A 22,387-nucleotide genomic window follows, 5' to 3' on the forward strand; every position below is an offset into this window, starting at 1 on the left:
AAATAATAACATGTCTTTAAACAGAGAAAGAAGAACTTACTACTATAAACATGGAAACACGTATTCTTTTTTCTTGATGGTTCCTCAACCCTGGGGGCAGGGAATGTGATATAGATGTCCCATTTGTCAAATCTTTGTTGTCAGTTGCAGACATAATTCAACCTTATCTTTTGATTGGAGGTAGAATGTTTAGCTAGGAGGTAGTATTCTATCAGATGGTAAGACACCAAAATTTCTCTGGGTATCTGTAAATGTAACTGTGTCATCATCACAGAGTTTGAAAGCGGCTTCATTTCATGCATACGATCTTGACCCTCTCAGTCCTCTGTTGGTAAATACCTTTGAGCTAGCTCCAGCAACTGGGATATACTTACTAATTTTTTGTAACTTTTATAACTTTTCTAATATCTAGGGGCCTAATGGGTGATGAAATCATTTTTGCTATTGTCTTTACTCTTTATATAATTATGTATTGAATATAGTTTAAAGTCTCCATGGTCAGGAGGGAAAGTCCATTTTGTCCAGGCTGCAGTGTCTGGCAGGGATCCCCGTGTCACACCCTGGGGTTGTTTTCTTTCTTTCTTTCTTTCTTTCCTCTTTTTCAGAGAATGGTTGGTTTTGTGTTTTCCAAATATGTGGACCATTTGTTGACAAGAAGACATGAATCTTAAAGAGAAAGGACTGGAACTTTCTCTTTTCCTTTGGGTTCAGTCAGGGGAACTTTTCTCCTTCCCGGGGCTGCTTAGAACAGACATGGAGAGCAGGGAGAGCTCACACAGGGAACTATTTCCCCCTCTCCATGTGCTTTCCACTTTCATTGAATAGGGGCCTGGATAAGAAGACTGGTCTCTCCTCACCTCCACACAGAGACCAGCCCTGACCATGAGCAGGAGTCAAGCAGTCCATCAAGCATGTGCTCCAGTCAGGGAGTGGGGCAGGTGGAGGGTTCTTGTTGTGTTTGTTTGTTCCTCTCTGGGTGACTTGGCAGAACCAAAAAAGATTTGGGTCCCTTACAGAGGAGCACAGGTCTTAAACCAGCCTGTTCTCACACCAGAGAATGTTTCTCTAATAGAACTTTCTTTGTTTGTTTGTTTAATAGCCCTGGCTGTTCTAGGCCTGACTCTGAGGATCAGGGTGGTTTTCATCTCAGAGACTGCCTGCCTCTGCCTCTGGAGACATGGGATTAAATGCTAGCCTATTTAGAGGAGGTGTGGCCTTGTTAGAGGAGGTGTGACATTGTTGGAGGAGGTGTGGCCTTGTGAGAGGAGGTGTGGCCTAGTAAGAGGAGGTGTGGCCTGGATGGAGGAGGTGTGTAGTTGTGGTGGACTTTGAGCTTTAAAAAGCCCACTACAGGCCCAGTCTCACTCTCTGTGTGTCTCCAGCTGGTGAGTCCCATGCAAGGTCTCAACCACTGCTCATCCACTGTGCCTGCCCACTACAACACTCCCCACTGTGATGGTCTTTTCTAAAACTGCACTTAGGCCCCCAGTAGATCGTTCATTTTATAAGTTGTATTGATCCGTGTGTTAATCAGAGCAAGAGAACAGTAACTAGACAGAAGTCTTCCAACATTGATCTTCTGTCTGCACGCATGCATATTTAAACATATGTAAACATGTACACATGTGCAATAGAAGCACAAATGACTAATTAGTATTTACAGGCAATTCAACATACATTGTATTAAAAAAAACTCAAAATAAATCACCTTACAATAAAATCACACAGCGCCATATCTGGCTACGTTACAGGAATTCTAGGAATCTACTCTGAGTCCTCCAAACCTTTACAAATCAGCTGTGTCCTCACTCTTTGGACACAGGACTTTTAGTATTCAGCAAGCAGCCAGGATTTTCTGGAGACAATGCCCATGTGCTCCAGGGGTGGCTTGCAGGAGCCTAGTCAGAGGCTGGTCTATACTGCATGAAATAGAAAACCCAGAACTTCTAAAGCTGGTACTGAAGGGCATGTGTAAAAAGTCTCTGAGAAGTCCATGTGCCAAAGAGGATGTGATATGAAATGTGTCCACTCTGTTCATAGAGGAGCATGGAGGACTCTTGCTTGTCATACATGGAAAGGATGCCCAGGGAGAAGGTCATGAGCCTCTGCAGATGTCCAGGGAGGAAAACTACACATGGCCAGGCTTCGGGATGGCCGATGATATTGCTGAAATGAGCTGCCAGTACACATGGCAGAAAAATCCTGATGTAATAGACCAAGTGGAGTGGGCGTGGAACAATATCATGGAGGGACGATGGTTCAGATGATATGTAAGGTGTGTGAAACCCAGGCTCTGACCTCAGGGTAGGGTGCGGACCCAAAGTGACCCAACATGTAGATTCTTCTGGCAAAGCTATGGTCAGCCAGTCACATGTCAGATCATGATGACTTCACCTCTGTGTGTGTATTTCAATTAATTTATTTATGGTCATACATGTGTAGATGAGGGGTTAAGTATAGGAAAATGGAAAACTGAAGAGTGGCTACACCATTGATAAAAAATTGTCTCCCCTCCATCAGCAGTTATTGGAGTTATACACCCAGGGATCCCTGGACTCTCATTAGCCCCTCTCCCTGCATGAACGGAAAGTGGATAGGTCTGCTGAGCAGGGACCATGCAAATTCTCAGAGCTGCTGAGAGGTCCATAATGCGACAGCGATGGATGACTGCAAGACAGCGTTTCATATCAACCCACCCTTCTTATCCTTACATCCTTTCTCTTCCCTTCTGTGACGTGGTTCCTCACTCTTGGATGGATTGATATACATGTTTGGCCCAATAAATGCCTTTGCTCCATGCTTTGGGCTCATCCTCCTGGAATAACATTTTGGTGTCCATGTGGGGGAACTCTGTTCTCTCTGCTTGTGGTAGTTGTTGGAGCAGTCCATGGGCAGTTGAAGATTTCTCTCTGGGGAGAATTGCCAGTGAGATCCAAAGGCTGGCAGGATGTAATTTGGACTGCCTCTATTTGTATTAGGTCAGGATATAAGCTAATGAGCAAATTCAGACTTCTTTGCAAGGGTTTAGGGATAAGTTGTTGTCAATTATGAGCTGTCTTATGGTGAAAGAGTGAACTCATTTCAGGAGGCCCAAACATTCTGTAAGAATCTTCTCATCTCTCTCATTTCCCTATTTACAGTTGTTATTCTACAGCATGGGAGGGAAAGGATGCCTGGCTGACAGCATTTGTGTCTGTCATTTTCACTTATGGACAGACATACTGATGGAAGGGCCTGTGGGTTATCAGGTTTTTGCTCTCTGCAGGATGGTGAGTCCCCTTTCCCTCCAGTTAGGGTTTTTGTGGCTATGATGAAACACCATGACCAAAAACAAACTAGGGATGAAATGCTAGCTTCGTCATGTTGATATAAAACTAGCCAGAACAATGGAAGCCTTGTCAACTTGACACAAAAACACTTTCCTTTCTATGTAACACTTTTCCTTTCTTACTTATCCCGAAGATGGCATGACAATATTAATATCTCACTAAAAATGACTGAAAATGTCCAATGGTCTTTACCAATTCAAACACTTTAAAACTTCAGTCTCTCTACAAAATCTAAAATCTTTTTAAAAATTGAAATCCTCTTTCAAATTCAAAGTCTTTAACTGTGGGCTTCTGTAAACATAAAATTAAATACTTTTTCATTTCCAGAGGGAAGCACTAGGCGAACATCACAATCTGAACAAAGCAAAATCAAGTCAGTATTCAATGTTTGGAATCCACTCATGATCGTTTAGAATCTTCCGACTGGTTTGAGTCTCTTCTCTAGCTCTGCCCCCACAGTATGTATGTACAACTTGTCTTCTAGATTTCAGGATTGGGGTTTGCTGTCTTTGATTTGATGCTTCTGTTCTCCACCTCCAGGGAGATCCTATGTGATATGTTTACATGACAAAAAAATCCCATCCTCACAGGATTTAACTTTAATTGGCTGATAAGTAAGCAAGGGACTAGGCTTAGTTCAAATTTCTTTTAATTCAGAGGATACAAACAAATCTCCTACACTGGAGTATTTTAAATAAGTAAAGAAAAAAGTAAATACCAGCATTATACCAGCATAACATAGATGAAGAGAAACAAGTACATTTAAATTATAAGAGTTAGTGACAAGTGAGTGTAACATAAGTCTCAGCATCTATAACTAATAATTAGTCTCCATGTCATGCTTTGGATGCTGGTTGGTGTCCAGCACAGATGGTTTTGAAATGTTCTCATGCTCATGTATCTAACTGATTTTGATATGTATATAAGCGATGTCTTTGACTTTTAGGAATAAGGCATTGATCTGACTTTGCCTTCTGACTTTGCTAGACATGTCTATGTTTACAGAAGATGCCCAGGCATCAACTTGATGCTTTAAAAATGGAGTCACCTTGAGGAAGACCCAGGATGAAAGCCATCATTTTACACAACAAGGAGTAACCTAGAGCAGGGAATAATCTGATCTCCTCATTGTCACAGTCTAAGAGTGAGAAAGGGGACAGGAATAAAGCGAGATAGAGTTACTGGTGACAATGACCTGTGACATCTTCATGAAGACACAGAGGAGGCATGGAGACAGTCAACTTAAATATTTCACACCGCATTTGATCAGAAGTGGAATGGCAGATTGCCAACATCGTCTATCTTCCTGGCTGTGATGCAGAAGAGGAGGAGCAGCGGCAGCTGGAGACAGTGAGTGTAGATCAGACTCCAGATGAGGACTTTGGGAAGCATTGCGGAGAAGCACCTGGTAACAAAAGGGGGTCAGTTAGAGTGGGCACCTGCACATCTGCAGCCCACTCTACTCCATTTCAGATGGGCGATCTCCCCACTTCACAGACGTGCATTCATCGTGTGTGTGTGTGTGTGTGTGTGTGTGTGTGTGTGTGCGTGTGTGTGTGTGTGTGTTTACTTCAGACCATTTTGGCATTTTTTCCTTGAGATGGAAATGAGGTTTTGACATATATTTAAAAAGAGACTGAATAAAATCAAAAGTGGTCAGCCAAATATCTACATTTCTGAGTCAGCTGCCTTTTATTTTTACTTTTAATGTGATTTTGCGGTTTTTTAGAGACATGTCTTGACCAAGCTTGCTTGGATCTTCCCTTGTACGCAAGCGTTTACCTCAGCTTTCAAGTGCTGTGATCACAAGTGTGTGCAATCCTACACAGAGTTCACAGTTTATAAAACAAACAAAAAAACAAAAAACAAAACCCAAACAAAAACAAATGTCTTGAATACTTACCTAACAGGGAAGACATCACCATAATGTTAGTGTTATTCCCAGGTTGAGGTTCCCCCATTACAATTGGGGTGTGCTGACCCCTGCGATTTTTCCAAATTCGGGAAACTTGGGTGAAAGATGTGGAATTCAATCTTTCTCCTAAGGAAAAAAAATACTTATCTTGAAATCATTGTACCTACTCAAATACTAAAAAAGCAAAATAAAACACAGGGCTTAGTATTACCTAATATTAGATGTAAATCTTTTTTACTAAGCATGCTTATAGAGGATGTTTTGCAATAATAATAGAAAATCAGCATCATGGCCATCTTCATCACATTTCTGTGTGCTTGCTCTAGACTGCATATGGCAAAATCTAACAATGATGGTGAGGAAGATGAAATTTGCTTTCCTTTTGTAAACAGTTGGCTCAATTCCAAAGGACACTAAGATTAGCATTGAAGTTCTATGTGCACTGAAATCTAGCAAAGTAATCTGTCAAATTAGATAGGTTCTTTTTTTATCATTTTTTGGGGGTCTGGATTCACTGTTTGGATCCTGGATTCATCAGGATCTCACTTGCAGTTCAAGTCAGCCTTGAACTTGGTGATCCTTTTGCCTCAGCCTCCTGAGTGCTGGAATTACAGGTATGACCTTCACTGCCACCTCTTCAATAAACTTTGTTAATTCTGTTTTTGTCTCACAGACTACCATAAACATACTGCTACTAATGCGTGGAGTATGAGGCAGGAATATTATTTGGTGCCATTATCCAATAAGCTTTTTATCAAGACTTGAATTCATATAGAGTAATAATGATGATGGTAATGATATAAATGATAACAATAATTTGTCATCTTCTTTCTTTTTTCCTTCCTTCTTTTTTTGAGATTGGGTCTCCTCTTGTAGCTGGAACTGACTTTAAACTCACTACACAATCAAAGATGGCCTTTTAATCCTGATCCCCTGGCTCCACTTCCCCAGTGCTGGGATCCTAGCTCTAACTCCCCATGTTCATGTATTGCTATACCAGGAAGTGACAACAATTGGCACTGATAGCATTTTGGCTAGAGCATATAGTGTTACACTGGAAACATTGGAGCAAGGAACAGAGTCTTGTGGGTGTTTTAATGCTACCATCAGACATAAATTCTAAGTTCAAGGAGTCTGCATTCTGAAAGTTTCTATATGCTCCCCCTCTAGGTCTGCAGTCCTGCTGCTCACACACCCATGTTCTTAGGTAAAGAAAAGTGCACTTTGAATGCTTGAGGACAAAGTAGGGAAACTGAGTTGAGAGATGTCTTTATTAAGATCTTGGGCGTCTCCCTGATGAAGAGAACTGTGGAGCAGTGTCTCTATGGTCACCCTGCTGTGCCATAGCACACCACAGGGTATGCCAACTCCTTGTCCTAGGGTCACTGAAATGTCTCTGTGGGAAAAGAGCTTTTGGTACAGACGTGATAACCTAAGCTGAATCTCTGGAACAAGAAGGACAGATGGAAGAACCAACTCCACAAAGTCTTGTTCTTTTGCTGTGACATGAACAGGTTCAACACAAGAGAACTTTACAAGAGCAATTGCAATGCCCGGGCACACACTAGCACAGGACCTCATGCTATCTACATGGGACACTTCCTGAGCCTAAGATGTCATGAGCCTCACCAGGTGCCAATGGTCTTCTTGTTCCTCGCTTCCTCTTCACGGTCATGGGGACGCCAAAAATGACTGGTTTAATGATGCTTTGGACGATACATCTTTCCTTACATGGAGTCTGAGTGGTAGCTGCAAGCTGTGTAGCATCTTGAGGTTGTGATTCTGACTGGGGAGCAGTAATTTTACGTTTCTGTCTACAGTTGTATCTCATTGCATCCTTTAGGCAGGGCAGGTGCAATACATGCCACTCTCCATGCTAATCTATAGTCCCTTTAGATGTTGCTTGTGTCCAGGTGTTTAGTGAGTCAGCACAGTCAGCTTGTGGTTTCTGTAAGTCAGTCTCGACTCTGTACCGAAGAGTTTGATCACAGAGACTAATCCCACCAAACCTCTGTGAATACACTCCGGCCTCACTTTCTCTTTAAATAAAAATGTCAGTAGCCACTCAACTACACCCTGCATGGAGGGAGGTGAGCAGGAAAGAGTAAAATGGGGATTCTAATGAGTGTGTGAAAATCACTTTACATGGAGTGAGTACATGGCAAGTGTCATGGTGGTGGCACAGGCAAGTGGGGCATTCGGGAGCTTGTTTCCTTCAGTTCCTGGTGTCTGAGCAGAAGACATTGTAGGGAAATGGCAGCCAGACTGTGAAAGGTCAGTGTTGGAGGGATGGGAAGATGACTCAGTGGTTAAGGCCCTGCTATGCTAGCATGAAGACCAGAATTCACTCCCTGATACCCAGTGGGACACCTGTTACAAGTCCTCAGCAGACTAACCCTGCGAAAAACCAGAATGAGACCACAGCTCCCTTCTTACCTTCTTGGGGATGACATTTCTTCTTCAAATATTTGAAAGTGCAAATGCCAATGCCAATGCCACTGCCAATAACAATAGCAACAACAATAGCAATAACAAAGAGGATGATGGGGATGGCTACTGCCATGGATTCTCTGTTATCACGAAGCTGCCTGATAGGTGGAAGCTGGGTGGTGTTCATGGCACATGGATGCTGTGTGGCAGATGCAATCTCTCTGATGTTTGGGGTTCTTGATGTTGGTCCTTTAAAAAAATCAGAGAAATTTTGGATAAAGTTTCAAACACACCTCCATCAGCACCTCCTCTCCCCAGACAGCCTGAGGAACTCAGGTGTAATAACTGTTTTTACAATTCCTGAGCAGAGTTTTCTGTAAGATGTCCTTGAGGTATACTTAATTACCAAAGAAAGCAAATGTCTACTAAACCATCAAACAATGTGACATATTTACTGTGGTGAGAACTTTCTGGATGTTGGCTCAATTGTTGTTTAATTGCACCAGAGAAAGATACTGAAGCCTTTCCAAGTGATGTGGACCTGGAGGAAGGGCAGCTCTGAGTGAGGAAGGAAAGGCTGGACGTTTACAGTGATACTCACAGACTTGGGCCATTAACAGGCCATGCAGTGCCTGACCATTGGGTAAATGGAAACCAGAAACATTGGGAGGTGAGATGGGAAAGAGAAATTCCTGTGGTTTTCAGTGGCTCTCAAGAGAAGAAGACAACCAAGAAACCACGAATTCAGTCTACTGAATCTTCCATTATGCACACATGTTGACATCTACACAGGGAAGTCACCAGACTTTTCAAGAGAATTGCCATGCCTTCCCGACCCTCTGGAGGTTTCCTTGTGGTAATCTACCTAACTACTTACTTGGCATTTCCTTCTGGTGCTTTAAGAATTCCTCAAGGCAGTGTCTGGAATCTCCCATGGAGAGCATTGCTAGATCTTGTGCTAGTTCTGCATTATTCTCCCAATTATCTAGGATACCTGTGGCGTTATAGTTAATCACTTCCCATTTCTTGTTGTTTTGATTATAGTGAACATAGCAGAAGGAATGCTGTCCATCAATGGTGAAGTTCCAGGAGGCATCAATGCGTTGTCCTTGTTTATATTGAGATACCATGGTGCCCTCCATGGCGTGATGGCCTGCACATGAGACACAAAATGGTCATCTCCTCCCTTTATAGCGCCATCACCCCCTCAGTGGTCAAGTCTTCCTCTGCACCCTCAGTACCTGTTTTCTTTCATCCAGACTTATCATTTCTTACCCATTGGGTACCAAGTCCTTCCAGCCTGGAGCAGGATTTAGCTCTTTCATGCTAATACAACCGCAGCCCCCTTCCCACGTGGGCTCTGTCCTTCCTGTCTCTTATTGATACCCTCTCTCCTTGCATCCTGTTCCTTACTTACCCCTGGTCAGCACTGCCTCCTTTTCCATGTGGAGTAGCTGCTTCCTCAAGTCTTCTCCAGTGTCTTTTAGTTTTGGGTACAAACCTCCACATGTCTTAGCATCATTTACCACCTTTCCTCCGCTACTATGGTGAAGTAAAGTCACTCCATCTGCCGTGCAATGTACTTCCCAACCTTCCTCTCTGTCTGTGGGATGAGACTTGATACTGAAGTCGCACCTGAGATAGTGTGTGCCTGTGAGAGACATGTGACTGTGAGGTACGAAGGAATTGTGGTTCTGTGACATCTAGATTCATCCTCACTGGCAAAAGGGCAGGGAGTAAAGGCCTCTAGTCATCACCACAGTGGCGTGGGAGTCAAGGCCTCCAGTCAAGGTGTGCTTGGACCCTCATTTCTGTGCTGTCTTTACTGTCTTATGTTGGTAGGACCACTGAGATACACAGTGTCACCAGGAGGTTTTATCTCACAGGTATCTTTAGTGACTCTTATCTAGTGTTGAGGACTAACATATATCAGATAGTATCTGTGTTCCTGGTACTGAAATTCTACTGAATACACAGGGAAAGGGGCATCATAGGACACCTGGTGAACTCAGCAGGAGCCTGCGTGTTCAGGAGAGATTCCTGGAGTAAGGTTGCACTTGTCATGGAAAGGGGAGCTGCACCTGTAAACACCGTGCTCACCCGTGTCCCCGTGTCCCCAATGGGCCCCTCTCACAACACTGTTGGGCATCAGATCTCAGATTTTCCCAGTTAATCCACAGTCCTGACTCAATCTCAGGAAGAGGTCTCTGTCTGTAACCTGCTTGAAGCTCCAATCTCTCCTGTTCCTCAGGCAGGTGTCTCTCAGCACACCTATGGCCCCTGGTCTCCTGACTTTCACTAATAGCAAAGAAGACTGTCCTGGTCAGCAGACTGCACCAACAAACAGGTGGGACCTAATATATATATATACACTCCTGTGTGTGAGCACTAAAATATAAAATAAATAATAATTTTAAAGAACGTTTTCAAGTTTGCTATGTAATTACACTATAAAATGAAAAAGACATGTTAAAAAACAACCTCCTTCGCCAAAACTTCTTTTATGCACTAGACTGCTGGAGGTTGGGGACCTCCTTTCCTGTCCCCTTCCACCAGCTTCCTGTTCCCCCCACTGGAACACCTGACCCAAATGTGACTTCCTAGGACAGATCAGGTCTCAACAAAGCGACCATGCGGTCCAGCACGGACGCCGTCATTCTTTCTACACTGTTTCATCACTGCACTGTCACTCCTGAATGAACCCTAGATGCTACTGTGATTTGAATGAGTCTGTCCTCTATAGAATAGTATCTCTGGATACTTCATCCCCATTTGGTGGGGATGTTTGAATGGATTTAGAAGGTATGGCCTGGAAGTATTCACTGGGGATTTGGATTTGAAACCCGTTCCCATTTCTTCCTCTCTGGACCTTGCTTGAGGTTTAAGATGTGATCTCTCAGCTGGGCTTGGTATCCCATGGCTCTCAACCCAGCACTTGTGAGGCAGAGGAAGGCAGATCTTCATGTGTTTGTGTCTATTCTGCTCTACATAATGATTTCTAGGACAGCCAGAACTATATGGTGAGACTTTATCTCAAAATTCCAAACCAGCTGGGTGGTAGTGACACACTCCTTTAAGTCCGCTCTGGGCAATAGAGGGAGTTTCCAGGATGAGCCTGGACTGTTTCACAAAGGAACCCTGTCTCAACAAACAAACAAACAAAATGTAGTTCATGAGGAGGTGTGCTACACACACACACACACACACACACATACACACACACACCACAAAAATCAAACAACAACAAAAACCCCAAACCAAACTAGAAATATGTGGGCTCCAAAGTTGCTGCTCCAGCCACCATGCCCTCCTGCCGTCACGCCTCTCAGCCCAGAGGTGATGGACACTTGTCCCTCGGAAACAGAAGTTCACCAAACCCTTCCTTCTCTGTGGCCATGGTGTTTTATTGCACCAATGGAAAAGCAACTAATACCACTAGTATATAAGTATCAGAGTCTTCAGAGGACAGACTGTCACTAGTATATAAGTATCAGAGTCTTCAGAGGACAGACTGTCACTAGTATATAAGTATCAGAGTCTTCAGAGGACAGACTGTCACTAGTATATAAGTATCAGAGTCTTCAGAGGACAGACTGTCACTAGTATATAAGTATCAGAGTCTTCAGAGGACAGACTGTCACTAGTATATAAGTATCAGAGTCTTCAGAGGACAGACTGTCACTAGTATATAAGTATCAGAGTCTTCAGAGGATAGACTGTCGCTGTTAAGTCTGTTCATCTCTGCACTTGAGGCTTGCATCAGAGACAATCCATCCACAAAGAGCATGGCTAGACCTGCCTCCAGGGCCCTGTGACCCAGGACAATCTGTCATCCTCAGACATCAGCTCTCGAAATGTCCCTGGTTGGAGTTCACAGCAGTGTCTCCCTGGGGAACCATCTTGCTTGGCCAGGAGCAGGTCTGAAACACCTATAACGGGGAACTGTACTCTGTTTCATTGTGGCTCCTGGCCTGGTACTGGGCCCTGACAGAGAGAGAGCAGCCTGTGGTCCAGGGCTATCAGAAGTTCCATCAGGCCTCAGGGAGACCTCACAGACAGGTGTCAGTCAGACAAGATGTCCAGAAGTGAGACACCACCGCAGGGACATGACGAGTCCCTTGTGTGTTGGAAGCTGCCTAGCAGGGAGAGACAAGGACTCTTGTCTGACAGAACATCTCCTGTTCCCCAGAGGATTGTGGAGATACTATCTCACCTAGAGAAATTTTGCTGAAATTAGTTCTCATGTAAGGTACTAACTCTCACTCAGCAAGCAGCCCAGACTTCAAGGAATCCACTGGACAGCAGTGAAGAGATGAAGAGGTCCTAAACCCAGGACTTCCCCAGTCATTTCTAGCTGACCCAGAAGTCACAGGCAGCATTGAACCCACTGCACACTGGGAAACCTGCATCTTAGGCATTACATTTGAAGACACTCTGGGGGGAGGGTCCCCAATCCTGGGGCATGGGATACACCGGAATCTGGGTCAGAAGAATGGACAGAGCACAGATCTGCTGACACATTCGTGAGCTTGTTGCCTTCTGCATCTGTCATACTGAATGCAGACCTGAGTTTTCAATGCAGGACATATACGGTGAGGCTAGGTTGAAAATATTTAGTTCCTGCCACTTACAGAAAGCACAAACCCTGTTTCCTACATGAACATAAGTATCTGATGCTATCTCCCCAGAATGTAGACTATATAAATTTGGGAGCCAGGGAAGCTTTCAAATCCCCTACCTAGGACCATTGTCAGAGTTAGGCATGAACACAGATTGCCCCCGGTGGACGAGAGCGTAAATGCACTTGATTAATGGGGACTTGGGGAAGGCTAGACACACCAATTGGAAAGGGTTATAAGACATCTGAAGATTTAAATGGAGATGGAAATATCTTGTGGTACAATCTGTAATCCCAGAACTTGGAATACTGAGGGAGAGAAGGGATTGTTGCAGATTCTAGAGTGTGGGCTGTAGCGCGAAATCCTACCTTAAAATAAAACAACTACAGAACGAAAGGAGGAAAAGAGAAAAGAGAAAAGAGGGGGAAAAAAGTTCGAAGTTTCTTGGTTGTGGCTGCCTGTGGCGTTGTTGTCTCCGGAAGCGTGTATTGTGATCTGGAGAATACCGTGAGACGGTGGGAAAAAATAAAATCCAAGGACAAAGAGGTCCCAGATAGTGGAGGGCTTGTGAGAAATGGCTGGGGAGTGCAGAGACCAGCATGCTCTGGGCCCAGGGAGATGTCTGAAACTGCCTCCCAGAGGGGTCTGCACTGGTGACTCGGTTTAGGCTTGGGGTGATCCCTGTGGTTCTGAGAGCCTCGGTAGCTCCTCCCTCTTGCTACCCTGTCCTCCTGTTCATGTAGCCCTTCCCGGCCCTGGGACAGTAACTTTCCCCTAACTTTGTCAGTTCACTGAAGACCACGGGGGAGGATCGCGGGGAGGATCAGGGAGCCCAGACTTAAGTCCCCATGATAGAGAAGAGAAGCCGAGGAGGAGCCTCCTGTGGGGGACTGGGACCTTCCTGACTCAGTAGCCCGATGCTCCCCTGCCCAACCTCCTCTGGTTGAGTCCCGGCAACTCACCAGCCTTCAGCGAAGTTCCCACACCGCTTGGTAGAAAGAAAAGGATGCAGATTGGGAGCAGATAGAGTCCGGGGGCCACAGCCTTTGCCATGACTGCTTCCTGAGATCCGGCTACCGCCGGCTGTGGCTGGATTTGCAGAGAGAATCGGGCAGTCCTCATTCCCGCCCCGCAGAAGCCTCTGGGGAGAGCTTTGCGAAAGTTCCGGGCACCTGGGCCTCCCGATTAATTCAGGCCCCCGGTGCTCCAGTCGGGCGCGTTCCTAGTTCCTCTTTTCTCCCACATCTCTTCAGAGATCCCCCAGAGCCTTGCAGCTCTGATTCTCCTTTCAGTCTGCGATTTCCTTCAGAGACTGGCACAGGGAGCACGTGACCTGAACTGAGACTTGAGGGCTCTGTAGGTCAGGGCTCTCAAGTCTCATAGTCCTGTCACCTTACTCACCTCCAGCTGCGCCCTAGGGGACTGTCAGTGACAGAATTAGGAAAGATAGAGGACAGTAGAGTCTGCCCTGATGATGGTTGCCTGCAGAAGGCACCGGAATTTGCCCAAGCCCGCCCACATCAGCCTTTCTTGCACCACCCAAGAGGCTGCCCTAAACTTTGCTTTAGCCTTGTCCCCTGTTTACCCTGATTCACACACTCTCAGTCTCCCTCTAGACACTCTCTCTGGCTTCCCTGGGACCTGCAGCCTGCGATCCCTGACTTCCCCTTCCTCTCCTCCATTCCAGACTCATTTGTCCCTCAAGGTCCCTTCCCCATCACTGTCTAAATGTCCTGCACCCTCAAGTTCCTGTCCCTCTGCTTTCCCCTGTCTCCCCTCCTCTAATCCCCCCAGCAACTCTCCCTTCCCCTCCATTTCCTTCCTTTTGCTCTCTCCCTGTTTAAGACAATTGTTGTCTGTGCAGAGGGAAGTCTACTTTTCTCCTTAACTCTGAAGCTGGAACTTAAGACTTTCAGTAAAGTTATACGGTCACAAAACTTCTTCGAATGAAGGGCAGCTCCTGGGGCCTGGAGAGAGGACTCAGAGGGTAAGAGCACCCACTGCTCTTTTGGGTGACCCAGGTTGGATTTCTGGCACCTTCTGTAAGTGCAGTTCCAGGGGACTTATGTAGGCTCCTGGCCTCCGTGGGCACTGCACACAAATGGTGCAGAGAAACACACACAGATAAAGCCCTCAGACACATGAGATTAAAATGAATGCTTTTTCGTTTTGAGCCTACCCTTCAATGGCTGAGCCATCTCCTGCCTTTAATCCCAGCACTTGGGAGGCAGAGGCAGGCAGATCTCTGTGAGTTCAAAGCCAGCATGGTCTACAGAGTGAGCTCCAGGACAGGCTCCAAAGCAATACAGAGAAACCCTGTCTTTAAAAATAAAAAATACCAAAGAGATGTAAAATATAAAATGTTGAGAGACATAAAAAGATAATTTGATAATGCAAATTATAATAGAAAATGAATTAGGTACAAACTTTTTGGACTCAACAAGATAAGATAGATTTTGGGGTATTTTCTCTGAATTTTGTCAAATGTAAATGGGCTAGACATTGCTGGTGTACTTCTTGCCTGCATATATTGTATATAGTTTTTGTACTTATTGTATATAGTTTTTCTTATATTACTTACAGCCTTTTTATCAGACAGAAACAGGGAAATGTGGTGATATTTGGTTTATGATCTGATAAATAAAGCTGGCCTGAAGATCAGAGCTCTTTTCCACTAGGTTATTAGGTGGATAGGTCACAGTCAGACTTGATGTCCAGAAGTGAGATATCAATGCAGGGACCCAATGATTCCCTTGTGTGTGTGTTCAGAGCTGCCTAGCAGGGAGAGACAAGGGTTTCCTTTGTTTTTGTTGTTGTTGTTCTTTTGAAACAGGATTTCTCTGTGTAGCTTTGGAGCCTGTCCTGGAACTAGCTCTTGTAGACCAGGTTGGTCCCAAACTCACAGATATCCTCCTGCCTCTGCCCCCCTCAATGTTGGGATAAAGGCCATCACCATCACCACCTCGCTGAGACAAGGACTCTTGTCTGACAGAAATCTCCTGGTTGTGCAAATCTCAGCTTAGAGGAAGGGAAGATGGTTTCCCCTCTCTCTTAGCAAGCATCTCCCACTCAGGAATGTTCTTATTCCAGGGGACTGCAGAGAACAATGGGCACAAACACCAGACACCTCCTATCATCTCTGACTCAGAAGCCTCAGACAGCACAGGACACATTCCTGACTGTTTAGCACACAGCTTTGGCATCACTTGGAGAGAGGGCTCAGGGGAATGGGTACCAATACTGGGATACAGGATGCAACCTAACCAGGGGTCAGAAGACTAGTACAGAGGCCAAACCTGGTCTCCTGTTGAACCCCAATCTACTGAGCTGGTTTCACTCTGAAAGTGGGATGGAGTGTTTGTTAGGGAGCCAGAGTGATGTCAAGTTGTAAATATTGTTATGTGCTCTTTAATAAAAGCTATGCAGTGTCCTCCAAAATAAACACCACTTCCTGCTACAGTCTCCCCAGGAGCTGCCTGGGATGGCCTGTGTGATTTACACGTTGCCCATATACCCAACTTAGGTTCTAGGGGTGAGGGTGGATGGATTCCTAGGGTGTGTCCTCAGGCACAGGTATGCAGCGTCAGCTGGTTGAGGGGTGACAAGGGACCTCCCTCGGTGTGGGGAAAGGGACTGTAAGGGTGGTGACCTGGGTGCTGGTTGAGTCATGAAGTGTACAGTGAGGCTGTGGGTGGAGACCTCTGGGAAGGCTGCTGGAGGGAACTGGTGCAAGCTGGGAACCTGGATTATACAGTGTACTCGGGGTGGGGGTGGGGGTGCGGCAGAATGAGGAGGATAAATGAAGAATTGAAGAGGGGACTGGTGTGACTCCTGATCCTGGGAGAATCTATGGCTTTAGAGTCAGTGGCTGTGGGTGAGTCATACTCAACTTGCATTTTCTCTAGTCCTGTCTCACCGTCCTGCTGTAACTTTGTTTTTTCCTGAAACTTCTCAGCTCTTCTGAGAGCCTCTGAGGGAGAGAGGGTGGGGTCTGGACTGCAAAGTTGTGTAGAAGGAGCCCTATGGGGTTGGGGGATGAGGGTGGGGGGCCGAGGAGGGCCAAGGGTCGTGCCCTCTCTGTCCCCTCAAGCCCCGTTGTTGAATCACCAAAACCCATGGGCTGCTACAGTGGGAGCAGAGTCAGAGTGCAATTAATGAGCTTGGTAATCAGGGCAGCTCCAAGTGTTTTTTTCTCTAACCCACAAGGCAGATGTGAAGGGTGCTGTGAATAGACGGTAACTTCCTGAAGATGAGATTTATAGAAATTTCAGAGCAGACAGTTCCGGTGTTGTGTTTCATACTCCTTCACTTTTTCTCTTAGAGGTTTAATGGTTACATCAGCTTCCAGGAGAGGCTCCAGGTTCTTTCTCTGAGTTCTGGGCAGAAGCTGAGCAGCCTGGGCTCTGTGACCCTGGTATCCCCAGTTCTCCCTCTCCTCGGGGCCCCTTTCCACACAAGCCAGCTGCATTCTTGGAGCAGGCAGAAAGTCAAGGAATCAAGTCGGTGCTTTGGGCCCCTGCAGCAGCCACTTCCTGTGTCCAGAGAGGAAGTGCCAGGGACTCCCTGTGGGGCTTCTTCACTCCCTGAGTTCCTGTCCCAGGTCCCCAAGCTTTGCTGGCCTTACCTCCCACTCTCCCGCACCACTGCCCTCTCCTCCCCTCTGTCCTGTCCTACCCTCACTTCTAGAGCCCATCCAGGTCCTTTCCTTCTTTTGAGGCCCAGCTGTGCGGGCCCCTGCTCTGCTGACAAACCTCAACCTCTCACTGGCTGCTCCCTTCTTTCCCCCTTTACCTTCCCCCTGTAACCCCTCACCCTCACCCCTTTTCTCTCCCCCAGGCCATCCTCACCCCTGCTTGACCTTAGGCAGGCTGTGGTGTTGTCTACTGACCTGTCCTTTACCCCACTCTCATCCCTGTCTCCACCTCCTGGGTTTTACCCTCTTAGCTCTCTCTTCCTGCTCAAACCTCAGCTTCACCTCACCCTCACTACCTTAGATCCCTTCTCCTCTTCCCCACTCCCCTGCTACACGCGCTACCCCATCCCCAGGATTCCCTTGTCCCAGCCATGCCCTTGCCACTTCTGACTGGCTTCACGTGTCTCCTCCCTTAGTGTTGCTGAGTCTGACACACCTCTGCCTGGATTCCAACCTCAGCCCTCAGCCCATCCTCTGCATTGACCCCCCCCCCAGCAGCCTGTCTTCCCTTTGGTCCTCCTCATCTTCCTCATCATCCCCCTCCCCATTCCTGTTTCTTCACTGCCTCCCCTCCACACCTCCCTCCCAACTCTCCCTCCTAATAAACACTCCTTTCCGCTTCCCCTTGGAAATCACTCTGTCCTTCTCCCATCCAGGCTCCTCTCTGACCCCCATCATTCTTCCCATTATATCCCTGTCCCAAGTTTCTTCTTACTCCCTGCAGTCCCCTATCCCGAACACTCCTGACCTTCTGTAACCTGCCTGGTAGAAATGTGGATATTCCTGCCTTTAATCTCAGCAGTGAAGAGACAGAGGCAGGAGGATATATATGAGTTCAAGGCCAGCCAGATCTACAAATTCAATTTCAAGCCAGCCAGGGCTACACTGTGAGACTCCGTCTCAAAAAACCCAAAAGTACAAACTAAACAAAAACAAAGAAAATGAAACAAAATAGAAAGAATGAAATAAAGAAATGAAGATGTCTTGTGTCTCTCAGTCTGTCAGATTATGGGAATAATGGACACCAAGGAAACCAGGATTTCCCAAGGAATCTCATGCTGGGGAAGGAAAAGGCTCCAGCCAGAAGGGCATCTTGTGTCCTGGGAAGAGATGTCCCACAGTTCTAACAACCTGTCAGACCACTTTTCAGGCCAAGGGTGGGACTGAGCCTAGGTCACAGGAGGGCAGGACCACAGATGACTGGGCCACTTGGAGGCACTAGCTTGGCTTTCTTTTTGGACCACTGGGATGCACTAGCTTTGGCTTCTTTTTGAACCATATCTTACTGCAGCACCTCAAGACACTTGGGTGTTCACTTCATCCCTTCGTTCCTCCTTCCAGTGTCGCACGATTGACAAACTGACTTCATTCACAGCCTCCACCCAGGAGACTGAGACATTCACAGTCTCCACCCAGGAGACTGAGACAGACAGGGTCTGAGAGACCCGCCGTCCTCACAGAGCCCATTATTCCTTGCTTTGGGCTTCCTTAGTCCCTACAGATGCACAATGGTGCAAGTGTCATCAGTGTGTTACTGGCTTTGAAGACATGATTGACAGCCTGGTGTACATAGAAAATTCCAGTTCACACAGGACCATATCACAACAACAACAACAAAACCAATCACAGTACATGAGACATACACTTTCTTCACATCCTTGAGATAGTTATGTTTTAGTAGCCACTAATGCATATGAGATGCCTATTTCACTGTTACCTTATGTTACATTTTCTAGTACTAAATATTGGTGAATGTTTTCATAGGATTATTAGTCATTTGCATATCATGTAAGATAAATATCCTTCCAAGTGCTTTTCTCATATTTCAGTTGCTTTTGTTGCTTCATGTTGTTCACAGAGGTCTCATGAGATAAAGGCAATATATTATGGCAAAAGGATATGCTCCGCAACAACGTGTCAGCCATGAGCATCTATTCAGAGCTCCTGAATGAAGCAAATGTTTACAAAGGAAGGCAAAAGTCCACAGCAACATGGTAATTGAGATTTTTAACTCCTTGCCTTCATCATTCTTATTTATTTAGTTTAGTTTCTTGAGATAGCTCACGGCTGGCCTTTAACTCACAGAGATCCAACTTCCTCTGCCTTCCTAGTGCTGGGAATAAAGGTGTGTGCCCCACACCTGGCTGGATTCCTCACTTTTGTTTGTTTTTTTTTTTTTTTTTTGGTTTTACGAGACAGGCTTTCTCTGTTTTGGAGGCTGTCGGTCCAGCCTGGCCTCGAACTCACAGAGATCCGCCTGCCTCTGCCTCCTGAGTGCTGGGATTAAAGGCGTGCACCACCAACGCCCGGCTGGATTCCTTACTTTTAATAATGGAAAAACAGACATCAGTAGAAACAGGGTTTGGATCTGTACTGTAGACCATTTAGATCCCAAACTATGCATACAAAAATACAACATTTATTATTTTCAAGTATCCTTAGACTATTTCCCAGGATAGACCTTGCTAAATATGAAATGCTTAATTAAAATTAACATTAATACAACATAAAGTATCTTCTCCAAATACAAAGGGACCAAACCAGAAACTTGAAGAAAATAGAAAAATCAATAAGGGCATAAAAATTAAACATGATATTTTTTTGTTTTGTCATTTCTGCCACGCAACTACATAGGCTGGTTTGTCACAGAATGACAAGCCCATCCAAGAACCTCTAGGAACTGGTACTGTGGCACTGCTGAGGGGGAGGGGCTATGGCCCAGGAAGAGCATTTGAGTAGCACTCATGGGGACCTGGAAGGAGAGGAAAGGAGAGCCCTTTCTTTCTGGAGCAGCAGATGTACTCAATGATGGTCTGTGAGTTCTCAGTTAGCATTTGAAGTAGTTTTAATTTTTTATTATAAAACCATTTTTAAATTTAAATATAACTTGATCACATTCTTCCCCTCCCCCAGGTTTGTTCAGATCCTCCCCTTCTACTTACTCATCCAAAAGTTCTTTCTGAAAAAACAACCCAAAACCCCAATACAACTACAAATGCCAAAAACCTAGGAAACAAATACAACATCAATCATCCAAAAAGACAAAACAGCAACAAGCCCCCCAAAGCACCGAACTGTAACCAAATAAAAACACACACACACACACACACACACACACACACACACACACACACACACACACACACACCCATTACTTGCTGGTCAGCTACTCCAGAACATATGATCTGCCCTGCAGTGCTATTGACATCCAGTGTGATTTCCACTGTAGAAAACAAGTCTTCCCTGTCCCAGCAGGTATAAATGACAGTTCTGCTGTTAACCTTTATCATAGTGGCTGGATTTATACTCATTCATTCATTCATTCAAAGAGACTATCAGAAGATAAAACCAAAACTATCACGTTGAAGTAAGATAACACCCAGAAGGGAAAGAGCCCAGGAGAGGGCGTAAGAGAGATAAATTTGCTCACATGGCTAGGAGTCCTATACAAACACTACATCTGAAGTCATAATATAAGCCCAGGGGACCTGGTGCTGACACCTGCAGGCCCCTGCATGCTGCTTCGGTCCCTGGGGGTTGCTATGAGCTTCACTCATGCTGATGCTGATGTGGGGGCCTTGTTTGCTTCCTGTCCTCCCCCTGTCCCCCCCTCTCCTCCACTCTTTCTGTCTCCTCTTTCAAAGGGGTTCCTGAGCTCTGAGAGGATGGATTTGTTGGAGATATCCAGATTAGTGCTGAGTGCTCCAAGGTCTCTCACTCTCTGCATAATGACTGGCTGTGTGTCTGTATATTATACAAGGCATTTTAAACAGTATTTTTATCATTTGAGATTGTTATGCCTGCAAACATGTGTCTGGACCATACTTATGGCCAACACTCTCCCCTCACTCCTTAGAGATCCACCCTCACCACATCCCAACCTGCGTCTTCGTAGAAAAAAATTATTTTAAGGAACGATGAGAAACAGCTCAGTGGTAAGATCCCTGCTCTTCCAGAGGACCTGGGTTCAATTCTCAGCACCTGCATGGTGGCTCAAACTGTCTGTAACTCCAGTTCTAGGGGATCAGATGTCTCCAGTCTTCTGCCAGCAGTGCATGGACATAGTGTACACACCTGGGTGCAGGCAGAGCATCCATAAGCATACCATAAGAGTAAACATTAAAGTGAATTATATAAAATAATGATGAATCTTCAAAGAAAGAAAAACTCACCACTATAAACACTGAATCAGGCATTCCTTCTTCTTGATGGTTTCTGAGCAGGGAATGTGACATAGATGTCCCATTTGCAGAATCTTTCTTGTCAATCTGAGACATAATTCAACTTTATGTTTTGATTGGAGGCAGAACTTTCACCTGCGAGATATTCTAACAGAAGATAAGACACCAACATTTTGCTGGGTGTCTGAAAATTAATTGTGTCATCCTCAGAGAAGGTGATGGTGGCTTCAGCTTGTGTAAAAGGTCTTGTCTCAATCAGGTCTCTGTTGTCGAATACCTTTGAGATAACTCCAGCAACTGGGACCTCCTTATACTTTTAATTATTTTTAAGTTCATAATGTTTTTCTAATATATGGCTTCGACTTGGTGATGAAATAATTGTAACTTTTATCCTTAATCTTCCTACAATTATGTATTGAAATTTGTCTAAAGTCTCCTTGGTCTGTGTGGGTCAGAAGAGAAAATCCATTCTGCCCAGGCTGCAGTATCTGGCAGTGATCTTCCTGCCAGGCCTGGGGGCCATTTTCTTTTTTCTTTTCCCAGAGAATGACAGGTAATGAGTTTTCCAAACATATTGACCATTTGTTGAAAGGAGGATATAAGTCATGAAGAGAAAGGAGTAGAACATTCCTTTTCTTTCTGAGTCAGCTCAGTAGAACTTTTTCCCTCCCCTGGGCTGCTTGCAACAGACATGGTGAGCAGGAAGAGCTCTCCCAGGGAACTATTTCCCGTCCCTGTGTGCACTCCACTCAGATGACAGAGGGCTTGGATGAGAAGCCTGGCCTCTCCTCACTTCCACACAGAGACCAACCCTGACCATGAGCAGGAGTCAAACAATGAACCAAGCATGTGCTCCAGTCAGGGAGTGGGACAGGTGGAGGAGGGGTTTTGGTTCTGTTGTTTGTTTCTCTCTGGAGGTCCCAACAGGAAGGGCCCAGGTCATAAGCCAGGATGATCTCACACCAAGAAACCCTTATTCAATGGAGAGAGGGAGAAATTACAGAAACAGACAGACAGAATTACACACACACAAAGAGAGAGAGAGAGAGAGAGAGAGAGAGAGAGAGAGAGAGAGAGAGAGAGAGAGAGAGAGAGAGAGAGAGAAAACAAGCAACACCGGACCAGTGGCCTTGTCCAAAGAGAGGGCACCTTAACCACACTGTCCCCCAGACTTGATAGACCAGGCGACTTTCTGATTTGTTTCCTTTTGGGGTGGAGAC

General features: G+C 45.5%; 1 protein-coding gene and 1 pseudogene across 2 annotated transcripts; one reads left to right on the forward strand and one right to left on the reverse strand.

Annotated features, from left to right (window-relative positions):
- Positions 1-3,961: 3,961 nt before the first annotated feature.
- On the reverse strand, positions 3,962-13,729 carry LOC121144485 (retinoic acid early-inducible protein 1-epsilon-like). 2 transcript variants are annotated; one of them, XM_040758281.1, is made up of 6 exons: positions 13,256-13,729; positions 9,092-9,325; positions 8,552-8,827; positions 7,681-7,923; positions 5,233-5,370; positions 3,962-4,734 (listed from the first exon to the last, which is right to left on the reverse strand). In XM_040758281.1, the coding sequence occupies exons 1-6, from the start codon at positions 13,413-13,415 to the stop codon at positions 4,691-4,693; spliced, it is 1,095 nt and encodes a 364-aa protein (XP_040614215.1). In that variant the 5' UTR covers positions 13,416-13,729; the 3' UTR covers positions 3,962-4,690. The 2 variants fall into 2 exon arrangements, with proteins under 2 accessions (XP_040614215.1, XP_040614216.1); XM_040758282.1 differs by lacking the exon at positions 9,092-9,325 and having other exon boundaries at positions 13,256-13,728.
- Positions 5,225-5,360, forward strand: LOC121132937 (annotated as a pseudogene).
- Positions 13,730-22,387: the final 8,658 nt, after the last annotated feature.

The sequence above is a fragment of the Mesocricetus auratus genome, unplaced genomic scaffold, assembly GCF_017639785.1.
Source record: "Mesocricetus auratus isolate SY011 unplaced genomic scaffold, BCM_Maur_2.0 Super-Scaffold_100018, whole genome shotgun sequence".
NCBI classification, from domain to species: Eukaryota; Metazoa; Chordata; class Mammalia; order Rodentia; family Cricetidae; genus Mesocricetus; species Mesocricetus auratus.